The sequence below is a fragment of the Spermophilus citellus genome (assembly GCF_964194105.1).
Source record: "Spermophilus citellus genome assembly, chromosome: 2".
NCBI lineage: Eukaryota > Metazoa > Chordata > Mammalia > Rodentia > Sciuridae > Spermophilus > Spermophilus citellus.
This window is the reverse complement of record NC_138183.1, coordinates 150,895,853-150,908,968: the sequence shown is the minus strand read 5'-3', so window position 1 is coordinate 150,908,968 and position 13,116 is coordinate 150,895,853. Positions and strand designations below refer to the sequence as shown.

The 13,116-nt window shown below is 52.0% G+C and overlaps 1 protein-coding gene across 4 annotated transcripts; it reads left to right on the top strand.

The window, feature by feature from the left end:
* The first annotated feature begins 924 nt into the window (after nucleotides 1-924).
* Nucleotides 925-13,083, top strand: NLRX1 (NLR family member X1). Of its 4 annotated transcripts, none has more exons than XM_081282066.1 (10): nucleotides 925-1,192; nucleotides 3,046-3,168; nucleotides 3,719-3,788; nucleotides 4,216-4,304; nucleotides 4,772-5,391; nucleotides 5,965-6,786; nucleotides 9,326-9,921; nucleotides 10,627-10,713; nucleotides 11,533-11,784; nucleotides 12,198-13,083. In XM_081282066.1, exons 2-10 carry the CDS (start codon nucleotides 3,099-3,101, stop codon nucleotides 12,517-12,519), a joined length of 2,928 nt encoding a protein of 975 aa, XP_081138192.1. In that variant the 5' UTR covers nucleotides 925-1,192; nucleotides 3,046-3,098; the 3' UTR covers nucleotides 12,520-13,083. The 4 variants fall into 4 exon arrangements, with proteins under 4 accessions (XP_081138192.1, XP_081138193.1, XP_081138194.1 ...); XM_081282067.1 differs by having other exon boundaries at nucleotides 925-1,281; XM_081282068.1 differs by having other exon boundaries at nucleotides 925-1,344.
* Nucleotides 13,084-13,116: the final 33 nt, after the last annotated feature.

Here is a 13,116-nt window from a genome sequence, read left to right as displayed (position 1 = left end):
GCCAGAAGCAGTTAGTAACTTCCTCTTTCATGCTTTCCTGATGCTTTGACTTTGCCTCTGAAGTACATCATTTGTGAACATACTGGTCTGGCCCCTGCATGCCTTCTTCTGACTGACAGCCCAGGGCCTAGTGCTGGGCCAGGTAGTTGAAGATGAGGTGCTTACTACTAATTCAATACCGCTGTTCAACGAATGGACAAATATCTACATGAAATATCAACACTGTCTTCAGTTGTTCCAGGGGGTAGGCCACAAAGCCTTCTTCCCATTCCTACCCTGGGGAGCCTCTCAGGAGTTCCTTGTTACACATATCTGTTCTGTGCATATTGCACACTTATGTTTGCATCTGGAGGTGTGCCTTGGCTGAGGGCAATGGGTGGTTCTTCCTGTGAACTAGGTGAGTCCTGGGTGTTCCTCCTGTGGAAGCACAAGTATAAGGGATAAGGGCTTAGAGGACCCGGAAGCCCCAGAGCTAAACCATGATGGGATGTCAGACAGGATTTGCAGGTTGGGGTGGGAACTGTCCACCAGCCACAATTCTTCCTCCTTCCTGATCAAAATGACCAGAAGTCACATACAGAGGTCTGGGGCCTGAAGAGGGCCAGATATAAAAGGGAGGAGCTGGGAAGGGCTCAGGTCTCTGCCTGGAAGTAGGCTGAGAAGGGAAAGAATCCCTGGGGATGAGGTTCTCAGGAAGTCCCTGGGGGGAAGTAGGAGGACCCAGGATCCATCGGCTTGTTCTGTCTCCTGTGCTTTACAGTGGATCAACCTGCACAAGTCATTTCACCCCTCTGAGCTTCAGGGTCTTCGTCTGTAAAATGGGCGAATCAACAAGCCCAGCCTGAGAGGTGGTTAATGAGGTCATTGGATGTGACTGGCGCTTGGGACCTGCAGGGGGCAGGACAGCTTCAGGGCCCACGGAGGGGGCGGGGGCAGGCTGGGTGGGACAGGAGTCTCCGCCCTGCGCGCGGCTCTCAAGGGCCTCCTCTGTCAGGACCCCGCAGCCCTAGCGCCTCTGCTCGCCTGCTCAGGTTCCCGCTACCCGGGGATGCCAGGGCGGGCGGGGCTCCTAGCAGGCGGGCGGAGGCGGGCAGGAAGCGCAGCGCCGCGTCGCATCCAGCGAGCCTGGGACTCCGGGAGCCAGCTGGAGACGCCGGCGTCCGTCCCGCCGGGCCGCGGTGACCAGGCGCGGGTAAAGGCCTAGTTGGCTCGAGCGCCCCTCCGACCCCGGCTGGGCCGCTGCGCTTGGCCCCGGCAAGGGCGGACCGGGAGCCGGGACGGGCAAGTGTCACTGGGAGTTCGCGGTCGGAAACAAGTAGAACGGAGCTGGGTCGCCGAATGGGGGCATGTGTCCTTTTTTCTCCTCAGTCTCCGCAGCCACCTGATACTAGTTGCCCTCTTTGGGACCCAGACTGGTGGGGCACCTCTGGACTTATGGGAATACTGTCCGTATTCTTTTCCTGCCGTACCCCCCCCCCTTTTTAAAAATACTGTCCTGCCGACCTGGATGATCACTAGAGAACTGCCTCTCCTCAAGCTTCCTCGCGTCCTATGTGGCCCTGGATCTAATGCTAACCCAGAGCTTCCCCAGGTTTCAAGGACTCTCCCTTAACCCTTCTCCAGTCCCTAGAATTCCTGTCTTGAGCCCAGTCAACACCCCAGCCAGCTCCTGCACTGGTTGGCCCTGCTGAGGAAGGTCGCCCAATGCAGCCCCTTCTAAATGAACCCTCCCCTGATCTTAGGGAAGGAGACCAGGTGCCACACAGGAGCAGGTTGCAGATTAGGGCTCAGGAAGGACTTCTCAGGAGTGAGAATCTTTGAGCAGAATCTTAAGATTGGGTGGAATTCTGGCTGGGTGCGGTGGCACATGGCTGCAATCCGAACAATTTAATAAGTTTGGATGCTGAGGTAGGAGGATCCTAGGTTCCAGGCCAGCTTGGGCAATTTAGCGAGATCTTATCTCAAAAAATATAAAGTGCTGGAGAAGGTAGTTTGGTGGTAGAGCGCCCCCTAGGCAAAAAAGAAAAAAAATTGGATGGGATTCTGAAAAAACAGAAAAGCCATTCCAAGCTGAGGAAAGTGTTATGAACCAAGTTTGGAAAGTGAGCCTGGGGAAGGAGGTGCCCACTGTGGGTAAGCTTAGAGAAATAGCTTGAATAGACCAGTTTTAAGTTAACCTAGACTTTAGGAAGGTGATTAGCGCCTGGAACAAGGGGTTGGAATGGGCGAAACTGAAGTTAGAAAGGCCATGAGAAGATGGGAGTCCTGTAGATCCTGGGAGGTCCCAGTTAACTCTGGGATGATGCATTAGAGAACTAGAAGGCAAAGCAGTTGGGAGAAGTTGGTGGAACTCTTCCCACTGCCTGGAGGGGCATGGGAGGCAGGATTTGAGGGGGGTGAGGGAAGGTCAGGTTTCCAGTGTAAATCCAGCATTTGGGAAGATCTGTAGCAAAGCACTCAAAGGACAGGGGAATGATGGTTCAGTTTTGCCTGGGTGAATTTGAAGCAGCAGCCGCATATCCTTTTGGAGATGCCAAATAGGAAGTTCGTTCACTCATTCATTTATTATTTATGTCAGCCTCAAAGACAGCTTACATAAAAGTCACAGAGAAGATAAAATGATAAAACCATTAAAACTCAGCTGAAAGGACCTGATGGCTAGGGAACAAAGGCAGAAGGGAGTGGATAATGATTACTGGGAAATGTAGGCCCAGAAAAGCTACTGAAAAGAACATGGGACTCCTATGTAAGCTTGCTGGTAGTCAAGGGGTGGGGGAAGATACCTAAAAGCAGAATATTGGGGTCTGGAACTTAGGACAAAGGTGTTTGTGAAGCTTCAGGGAAGAGGTGGTAGGAGATAAAATGGGATCACTGTGGTGGTATTTTCAGGGAGGAGAGCTGAAGCTGGCCAGGGCTTCTATGGTACTGACATCTGGAAAGGCTGAACTCTCCTGGGAGGTGGTCCCTCCTTAACTGGCATGGAGTACGGGTGCGGGAGGATTGAGGTGGGGTGGTGGCAATGCATTTACACTAGTCTTCTTGCAGGGGAACTGGAGAGCAGGTGGTAAGTCTCCCAGGCTCTGACCTTCTCTCCCAGGATGAGGTGGGGCTGCTATTTGCCCAGAGCCTCTTGGTACTCTGGTCTGGGAAGAACATCTCAGCCACCAGGTAAGCAGGAAGCTGGGGTTTCTTTTCTTTTTTTTTTTTTTTACCTCTCCCTTCCTCTTCAGGGTCTTGATGGTGTCTCCAAGAGAGCTGGAATCCAGATACCAAGTGATCTAGTTCACTTGTGGTTCTGTAGCTGTTGACCTTGGGCATGTCACCTCACTTCTCTGAACTTCCTTTTGCCCCATCCTAAAGTAAGGGAGCTGCACTAGATGATTTTCCAGGGCCTCTTTTAGCTGCATAAATCCAAGAATATTTGTCTGATTTCATTTTGCATTCAGCAGATATTTGCTGAGCTGGCCATGTGCCAGATCCTGGGTTAAATTTTAGGTATATAATTGTGAACAAAAACAGATGTAATTCCTGATCTCTATGAATGTTAATCAAACAATCATATAATGAAATATAAAATTGCATAATAACTTCTAAAAATGGGCAGTACAGCTGCTTTAAGAGCAAATAAGGGGGGATTTGGTATAGACATGGGGTCTGTGGTATTGGTGGGAAAATGTGCATAGGATCTGTAGGTGTTGTTTCTTCCTTCTCTCTGTAGATGAGTGTCTCCCCTTCCTGACACACTGGAGTTGGCCCCTTAAAGGGGAGCGTCCCCTTGGACCCCTTAGGTGAGGCCTGGGTGTCATGCCTTAGATGTATCTGAGCTTGCCCTGGAGACTGGGAAGGGTCAGGACATGGTGCTAGCTTGATCTGCTGACAGAGGGGGTTGGGCTTCTGGGAGCGGGGAGAGTACAGAAGTTGGCTTAGATCATCTAGGTAGAAATCATAGTGGAAGAGGAGTGGAGACCTGTGAGAAGTGGTTGGATCTGGCAGGGGCCAGCCTGGGTGATGGTCAGCAGTGGGGGCTGGAGGGCCAGGGCCACATCCCCAGTACCTGTGAGGGGAGTCTCCCTAGCAAGAGTTAGACTAGCTCTTGGATGTCCAGTGTCTCAGGAAGCTGGAAGTCCAGCAGTGCAGACTGGCCTGGACTCAGAGCTTGTGCAGGGACTGAGCTCTGTATCCTGGCCCCAACCCATCTCCTCTCCTCACTCCCAGGGCCTTTATACGCCACCATGGAAGCTCAGCGGACAGTGCTTCCCCATCAGGAAGGCATGGACAGGTGTTCCAGAGCATCTCTGCAGCTGGTAAAGGATTGTCTGGGATCCTGTGGAGAGAGGGGGACAAAGGAAGAGGGCATTAGAAGGAGAAGCAGGATCCACTGCCGTCCAGTAGTGGTCCCTCTGTGTGTGCATCCCTTCCTGCAACACGCACACAGTACACACTTACCATGTACAAAGTACTTGGAGAGACACTCTCCCTACTTCATCTGATCCTGGTTCTAGCAGCCAGAGTAGGGTCGTGCACAGATAACCATGAAGCTAGGCTCGAATTATTTGTCTGGAAGTTCTCCATTTTCTGCCATAGGTATTCTAAACTTTCCAGACAATCTGCATTTTCGGAGGGAGTCTGGTGAATCTAGCAGCATTCTGGCCTCAGCATCTCTGGGTGCTGTGTCTTGACTCCCCAGCTAGACCTACCACCCCTGACTGGCCCTAAGTTCCAGCATCTCCTGCCCCTTTCCCTGATCCATGTCCCTTGTCTTCCCATCCAGAAGCTATCCAGCGGCACCGCAGGAATCTGGCCGAGTGGTTCATCCGGCTTCCCAGGGAGGAACGCCAGTTTGGTCCAACCTTTGCACTAGACACAGTCCATGTTGACCCTGTGATTCGTGAGAGCACCCCTGATGAGCTGCTTCGCCCATCTGCAGGGCTGGCCCAGGAGCATCAGCCACCCCCAGCTGGGCTCCCTGCACTGGCCCTGTCTCAGCTCTTTGACCCGGATGCCTGTGGGCGCAGGGTGCAGACAGTAGTGCTTTATGGGACAGTGGGTACAGGCAAGAGCACATTGGTGCGCAAAATGGTCCTGGACTGGTGTTATGGGCGACTGCCAGCTTTTGAGCTACTCATCCCCTTCTCCTGTGAAGACCTGTCATCCCTGGGCCCCACCCCCACCTCTTTGTGCCAACTTGTGGCCCAGCGCTATACTCCCCTGAAGGAGGTTCTGCCCCTGATGACTACTGCTGGGGCCCGCCTGCTGTTTGTGCTCCATGGCTTGGAGCGACTCAACCTTGACTTCCGCTTGGCTGGTACGGGGCTTTGTAGTGATCCCGAGGAACCAGGGGCACCAGCTGCCATCATGGTCAACCTGCTGCGCAAATACATGCTGCCTGAGGTAGGTGGTCCCTTACCACATCTTTCCACTGCTGTCCCTTGGCCTGCCCCTTAAAGAGTTTTGTGTCCTGGGCCCACATGTTTCTTGGGTAGGATAGGCACTAGGTTAGTTCAAATCCTAGCCCTTTCATTTCCTGGTTCTATGATCCCAAGCAAGTCACTGACTTCCCTCAGCTTTTGTTTCCTTCTGTCCTTGAATTGTGCTGCTCTAATGAGATGCTGCATATAATACCTGGGACCATATTGATGCTCAGTAATTGTTATAGTTATTTGTAGTCATTGTCCCCTTCATCCTTGGACACTCAGTCCTCAGGGCCTTGAGGCCATCCAGGCCCTAAAGTCTGTCTGTCTTTCCTTCCTTTTTGTTACTGAGGATTGAATACAGGAACTCTTTATCATTGAGCTACATCCACAGTTCTATTTAAATTTTGAGGCAGCATCTTCCTAAATTGCTGAGGCTGACCTTGAACTGAGATCCTCCTGCCTCAGCCTCCTGAGGCTCTGTGATTACAGGTATGGACCACTGCTCCAGACTCCTCAGGTCTTTCTTAACTCTCAATCATGCCCTTCCCAGGCCAGCATTCTGGTGACAACCCGTCCCTCTGCCATTGGCCGCATCCCCAGCAAGTATGTGGGCCGATATGGCGAGATCTGCGGCTTCTCTGATACCAACCTGCAAAAGCTCTATTTCCAGCTCCGTCTCAACCAGCCGGACTGTGGGGATGGCGCTGGGGGTGCGGGTGTCTCAGCCACACCAGCTCAGCGGGACAACCTGGTACAGATGCTCTCCCGAAATCTGGAAGGGCACCACCAGATTGCCGCCGCCTGTTTCCTGCCCTCCTATTGCTGGCTTGTCTGTGCCACCTTGCACTTCCTGCATGCCCCCACACCTGCCGGCCAGACCCTCACAAGCATCTATACCAGTTTCCTGCGCCTCAATTTCAGTGGAGAAACGCTGGAGAGCACTGACCCCTCCAATTTGTCCCTGATGGCCTATGCAGCCCGAACCATGGGCAAGTTGGCCTATCAAGGGGTGTCCTCCCGCAAGACCTACTTCTCTGAAGAGGATGTCCGAGGCTGTCTGGAGGCTGGCATCAAGACGGAGGAGGAGTTTCAGCTGCTGCACGTCTTCCGTCGGGATGCCCTAAGGTTTTTTCTGGCCCCGTGCGTGGAGCCAGGCCACCTGGGCACATTCGTGTTCACCGTGCCTGCCATGCAGGAATACCTGGCCGCCCTCTACATTGTGCTGGGTTTGCATAAGACGACCCTGCAGCGGGTGGGCAAGGAAGTGACTGAGGTCGTGGGCCGTGTGGGAGAAGACGTCAGCCTGGTACTGGGCATTGTAGCCAAGCTGCTGCCCCTGCGGATTCTGCCTCTGCTCTTCAACTTGCTCAAGGTAACAGCCCTGAGCTCCCACCCTTGCTCCTTCCCTCCTCAGGATCCTGTGTGCCTCATAGCTCCCCCTTCATCCCTTCCCCTCTCCCAGGAGGAAAGTGCTGCCTCTTGCACAGGTGTGAATCCTCTGCTGGGCTCTGGTTCAGCTCTGGGCAGTTGGGGCCTAAGGAACAGGGAAAGAGAAGACACAGACTGGGGAAGGCTTGGGGGCTGGAGGGTGGAATTTGAGGGCATAGGGACCTAATAACAATCCCACAGGATTCCTAACAAGTTTCCATTCTGCACTTCTCCTAGTCTTTGTTGCTGTGAGGCAGGGGTCACTACAGTTCATGGTCTGTCCTTCGCTTTGTAGACCCAGAAACTCGATTGTATCTCTTTCCCCAAAGGTGATTAGGCTCAGGGAGCGATGACTCATCCAAACTAAATCACCGAGACAGGTTTATAAAGCAGATGCCATTTTATTCATTTATACTGGGAGGATGAATGGCATCTGTAATTGGTTTAGGACAGTCCATGCTGGGTGCAGGTCCGCTCCAGAAATCAAGTGTCAGGCCTGAGGGCTGGCGGGGAACTGGGCGGAGGCAGGAAGTTCCTGAGGGACGGAGGCGCCACTCTGCTGAGGTCTGCCTGGCACTTCCTCAGGGTTCTTGCTTTTTTTTTCATTTTCAACCTTGGAAATGAACTACTATTATGACCTCTTTTTTAAGTGAGGAAACTGAGGCTCAGACAGGAGAAGGAACTTGTCCCAGGACACTCAGCAAGTAGAATAATTAGGATATGAGTTTGGGGCTTTGTGATTCTGAGTCCTCTGCTCTTTTTGCCTAACCATTCTGATGATATTAGGAGTATTTCTGTCAGGCCGTGGTCCCTTGCTGGGGAATCCTGGTTTTCTAGGAACATGTTAGCAACTAGTCTTGAGAAGGCAGAGCCCTGGTTAGATCATCAGTAAGAGTTACATTTTTTTTTTTTTTTTAATACTGAGGCTTGAACCCAGGGATGCTTACCCCCTGAGCCACATCACAGCCATTTTTTTTTTTTTTTTGGTACCAGGGATTGAACTCAGGGGCACTTGACCACTGAGCCACATCCTGAGCTCCATTATGCATTGTTAATTAGAGACAGGGTCTCACTGAGTTGCTTAGTGCCTTGCCACTGCTGAGGCTGTTTTTGAACTCATGATCCTCCTGTCTCAGCCTCCTGAGCTCCTGGGATTATAAGCATGTGCCAGTGCACGGGACATCCCAGCCATTTTTATATTTTAATATTTAAATTTTTATATTTTTATATTTTAATTGCTGTAATAATGAGGATGTTGAAGAAGGTAATGTAGGGGCTGGCGTTGCGGGCTCAGTGGCAGAGCGCTCGCCTAATGAGTGTGAGGCACTGGGTTCAATCCTCAGCACCACATAAAAATAAATTAGAAATAAAGGTATTGTGTCTATCTACAACTAAAAAAATGCTTAGGAAATGAATGTAATGTATTTATAACACCTATCCCAATCTCAAACTAATGGCATAATATAGCTGGCCTTCTGCATGCACTGGTTCCACCGCCATGGACTCAGCTAACTACAGGTTGGAATTATTTGGAGCTAGGCATATGTAATCCCAGCGATGGGAGGCTGAGGCAGGAGGATCATAAGCTCAAGGCCAGCCTGGGCAAATTTAGTAAGGTCCTAAGCAAGTTAGCAAGACCTTGTCTCAAAATAAAAAAGGGCTAGGTGATGTAGCTCAGTGGTTAAGCACATCAGGGTTCAATCCCTGGTACAAAAAAAGAAAAGAAAAAATTGCATTAGCCAGGCACAATGTTTCCTGCTTGTAATCACAGCAACTCAAGAGGCTAAGACAAGAGGATCATAAGTTCAAGGCCAACCCAGCCAACGTAGCGAGACCCTACCTAAAAGTAAAAAATAAAAGTATAGTTTACTATCTCAAAATAAAAAATAAAAAAGTATTTTTTTCATATTATTTGCATAGTGTGGTTATACTATAACAACTATTTACATAGTCTTTACATTGTACTAAGTATAATAAGTAATCTAGAGATGATTTAAAGTATGCAGGAGGATGTAAGTAGGCTATATGCAAATGCTGTGTCATTTTATATGTGGAACTTGAATGTCCATGGGTTTTGGGTATCCACAGGGGTTCACGAACCCATCCCCTGTGGAGACTGAGGGACAACTGTATATGCTCATTCCTTTTCACAATTAGAAAATGGATGGGTGCTTGGAAAAAATTAAAAAGTTCCTAATGTCTGGAGTGTGTGAGACAAATGTTTGAGAGATGACCCTGGAAAAGTGAGACGGGCCAGATTATGAAATGTCTCATGTTCCACGCTAAATGCTTGGAGTTTGCCATGCAGGCAGTAGGGAGCCTGGAGAGTACTGTAGCAAGGGGGGTAGTGTGATCAGACAAATTGTGGTGCTCCCTCCAGGGAGATCATGAGGCTGGAGCAGTCTGGGTGCACCTTAAGCTGAACCTTGAAGACTGAACAGACACATGGGAGGCCACCGCAACATCCCCTGCTTCTTTTCCAGGTGGTTCCACGAGTGTTTGGGCGCATGGTAGATAAAAGCCGGGAGGCAGTGGCCCAGGCCATGGTGCTAGAGATGTTCCGAGAGGAGGACTACTACAATGATGACGTTCTAGACCAGATGGGTGCCAGTATCCTGGGTGTGGAGGGCCCCCGGCGCCACCCCGATGAGCCCCCTGAGGATGAAGTCTTTGAGCTCTTCCCCATATTCATGGGGGGCCTTCTCTCTGCCCACAACCGTGCTGTGTTGGCCCAGCTTGGCTGCCCCATCAAGAACCTGGATGCCTTGGAGAATGCCCAGGCCATCAAGAAGAAGCTGGGTAAACTGGGCCGGCAGGTGCTGCCCCCGTCGGAGCTTCTTGACCACCTCTTCTTCCACTATGAGTTCCAGAACCAGCGCTTCTCTGCTGAAGTGCTCAGCTCCCTGCGCCAGCTCAACTTGGCAGGTGTACGTATGACACCTCTTAAGTGCACAGTGGTGGCAGCTGTACTGGGCAGTGGAAGACATGCCCTGGATGAGGTGAATTTAGCTTCCTGCCAGCTGGATCCTGCTGGGCTGCGCACTCTCATGCCCGTCTTTCTACGTGCTCGGAAGCTGGGGTAAGGACCCATCCTCATGCCTAGGCATGAAGAGAGGATTGGAGTTTAAGAGGGGAAGAGAAATTGCCAGGGAAACAGGTACTCAGGTACTGAGGAAGGACCAGAAAGTCTGAAAGTCTGCTTTCTGTTGCTATAACAAAATACTTGAGGCTGGGTACTTTATAAAGAAAAGAGATTTACTCATCTCATAGTTTTGGAGGTTGAAAGTCCAAGATTGGGTACCTGGTTTGGTTTAGCTTCTGATGAGAGCCTCTTTGGCCCTTGCAACATGGCAAAAGAGCTGAAAAGGAAACAGCTGTATGCAAAGGAGGCCGAGAGCAGAGAGTGGCCTTGTTTTACAACAACCCACTCTCATGAGAACTGACTCTCTCTCTGAGTCCAACATTCATCCCCTCCAGGAGCACCCCAATGACCTAATAACCTCATATCAAGCCTCATCTCTCAAAGGTTCTGCTCCCCTGAGCACCTCATATTGAGGATCAAGCCTCCAACTCATGAACCCTTGGGGGGAAAAACTACCCAGACCGTAGCAAGGTGGGATGGTGAAGTCTGATGTGGTTGGAGGGATAGGAACAACAAAAGAAGTAAGGGCAGGTATGGATGGCATGAGGCAGGCTGGTGAGGAAGGGGCACAGTAGATGGAAACGTTCCATCTGATCTCCCTTCTTGGCCTCTCACCTCCCCTCTGGCCACCTTCTGCTCCAGCTTGCAGCTCAACAGCCTGGGCCCCGAGGCCTGCAGGGACCTCCGAGATCTGCTACTGCATGACCAGTGCCAAATTACCACCCTAAGGTGAGTGCCCTGGGAGAGGGGCTGGAGGGAGGCTCTGACTCTTGTGGGTGGCCAGCTCAGGTCAAGGGCGAGCTCCCTGCCTTACAACTTACCTGGCGCAGGCCCACCCATGCTGTAGTAAAGGGGGTGAGAGTTGAGGCCCTGATCTGTCCCTCCACCCCCAGTCAGGTCCATTATAAACCACAGAACAAAGGGAAGGATGCCATGAGTTCTAGGTGCTAAGAAAGCCTCTCTGGTGGCTAATATCAGCTCGGGGGACAGGGAGGCTGCTCTAATACCAAGCTGGTTGCCTGGTAACAGAGTCACTGATTCCCTCCCAGTACTTTCCCCCACAAGGCTGACTGTAATGCTGGGCAGTCTCACTAGCTGCTCTCAAGGTGTTGGTTGATTTTCTAGGACCCCAGATGTCTGGTTTTCCAATTTCTGGATGGAGTAAGGGGAGGTGAAGGAGGGAGGAGAAAGGAAGGACAGAAGGATGGGGTGACTAGAGGGGAAAGAAGAACAGGGACTGGGAAGAGGATGGGAAAGGGGGAAGAAGGGAAATAGTACTGTGAAGGAGAGGGAGGGAGTGGGAAGAAGGGATGATGGAGAATAGGAGATGGAAAGGATGGAGAGAGGAAAGGAGAAGCCAGCTTTCCCCACTCTTCCTTCTCTGCAGGGACTATAACTGGGTTTATCTGTCTCCTTCTCCTGGGCTGACACTTTCTTATTCAGTTTTGTCTCCATCCCAGGCTGTGCCCCTTTAAGGCCCAAGTCTTAAAGCCCAGCACAGGGCATTTGCAATGGGTCCTTATAACCTTAGGTTGCTTGTGGCCCTAGGTTGTCCAACAACCCACTGACTGCAGCGGGTGTTAGCCTGCTGATGGAGGGCCTAGTAGGAAACACCTCGCTGACACACCTGTCCCTGCTGCACACGGGCCTTGGGGATGAGGGGCTGGAGCTGCTGGCTGCCCAGCTGGACCGCAATCAGCAGCTGCAGGAGCTGAATGTGGCCTACAATGGTGCTGGTGACACAGCAGCCCTGGCCCTGGCCAAGGCTGCCTGGGAGCACCCTTCGCTGGAGCTACTGCAGTGAGTCCTGCCCGTGGTCCCATGGGTCCCTGGCCGCTTGGTCTCCTCTCTCCACTGTGCTCTGCCTACCTCAGGGAGTGCTCTGGGCCTGGTGTCTGTCCTTTCTTTCTGGATTCTGACTGATCCTTGTTAACCCAGTTCTGAGCTGGTTCACCCACTTTGTGACTGGCTTTCACCTTGCCCCTGTTCCCTACCACCGTTTCTCTTAGGGGTCTGTTGTCCCTGGTCCTGCTGAATTCTTACGTCAATCCTGCCTCCCATTGGCCACCACCCTCCTCCTCTGGTTTGCTACAGACCCCTACCCCATCATGTCTGGTAGTAGGGGAGGAGCTGTGGGGCTCCTGACTGTCCATCCACCCCGGGCCCTCCTTTCCACACCCCTGATGAACGTCTACCCTTCTCTTTCCTGCTAGTCTCTACTTCAATGAACTCAGCTCAGAGGGCCGCCAGGTTCTTCGGGACCTGGGAGGCACTGCTGAAGGCAAGGCCCGGGTTGTGGCATCGCTGACAGAGGGGACAGCAGTGTCGGAGTACTGGTCAGTGATTCTCAGTGAAGTCCAGCGGAATCTCAACAGCTGGGATCGGGCCCGGGTTCGGCGCCACCTTGAGCTTCTGCTGCGGGACCTCGAGGACAGCCGAGGCGCCACCCTTAATCCTTGGCGCAAGGCGCAGCTGCTTCGAGTGGAGGGCGAGTTCAGGGCCCTCCTGGAGCAGCTAGAAGGCCCTGGAAGCTGAGATAGTGGCAGCTGAGACCCGGCTGTGGGATCACTGGCTCTAAAACCCTTCCTCTGTGACCTCCCGGCTTGTACTACTCCTTCTAGAATGATCCCTTCAAGGCTGGTGACAAAGCAATGGGCACAGCTACATGGGTTGCCACCCCGGGACATGTCCAACTAAGTCTAGATTTCCAGGGTCAAATACGGTCCATTGATACCACGGTCTTAAAAATCGAGTGTGTCTCCTCTCCCTTTGGCTAGAAGAACTGAGGATGTGGCATTTGGGTGACCAGATTGCCCTGTGGCATCACCACCAATTTTGATTCTCCCTCTGCTCAGAGAGCCTCTGATTGTACCACCAAAGGGTTCCCTTCTTAAACCTGCCCTGCTGGGGGTGTTGCCATTCAGGAGATGTGCTGGAGGGCCTCTCCTCCTGCTTGTGCTTACTGTGACACTGAGGACACCCTCACGTTGGTGCTTTCCCTCACACACATGCTCCTGTATCACACTGGTTCCCATGGCTTGGTGGCCCAAGGGCCAGGTGTACCCAACTTGCTGCTATTAAAAAGCCTCATGTCTTCTACCTACTGTGGCCTTCTCTTCCTTACCTGATGCT

Excerpts from the sequence above, each read along its gene's own strand:
- NLRX1 (XM_081282066.1), top strand. The coding sequence starts at position 3,099 with ATGAGGTGGGGCTGCTATTTGCCCAGAGCCTCTTGGTACTCTGGTCTG. Across the intron at positions 9,922-10,626 it reads CTACGTGCTCGGAAGCTGGG|CTTGCAGCTCAACAGCCTGG; the intron begins GTAAGGACCCAT and ends CTTCTGCTCCAG. Across the intron at positions 10,714-11,532 it reads TGCCAAATTACCACCCTAAG|GTTGTCCAACAACCCACTGA; the intron begins GTGAGTGCCCTG and ends TTGTGGCCCTAG.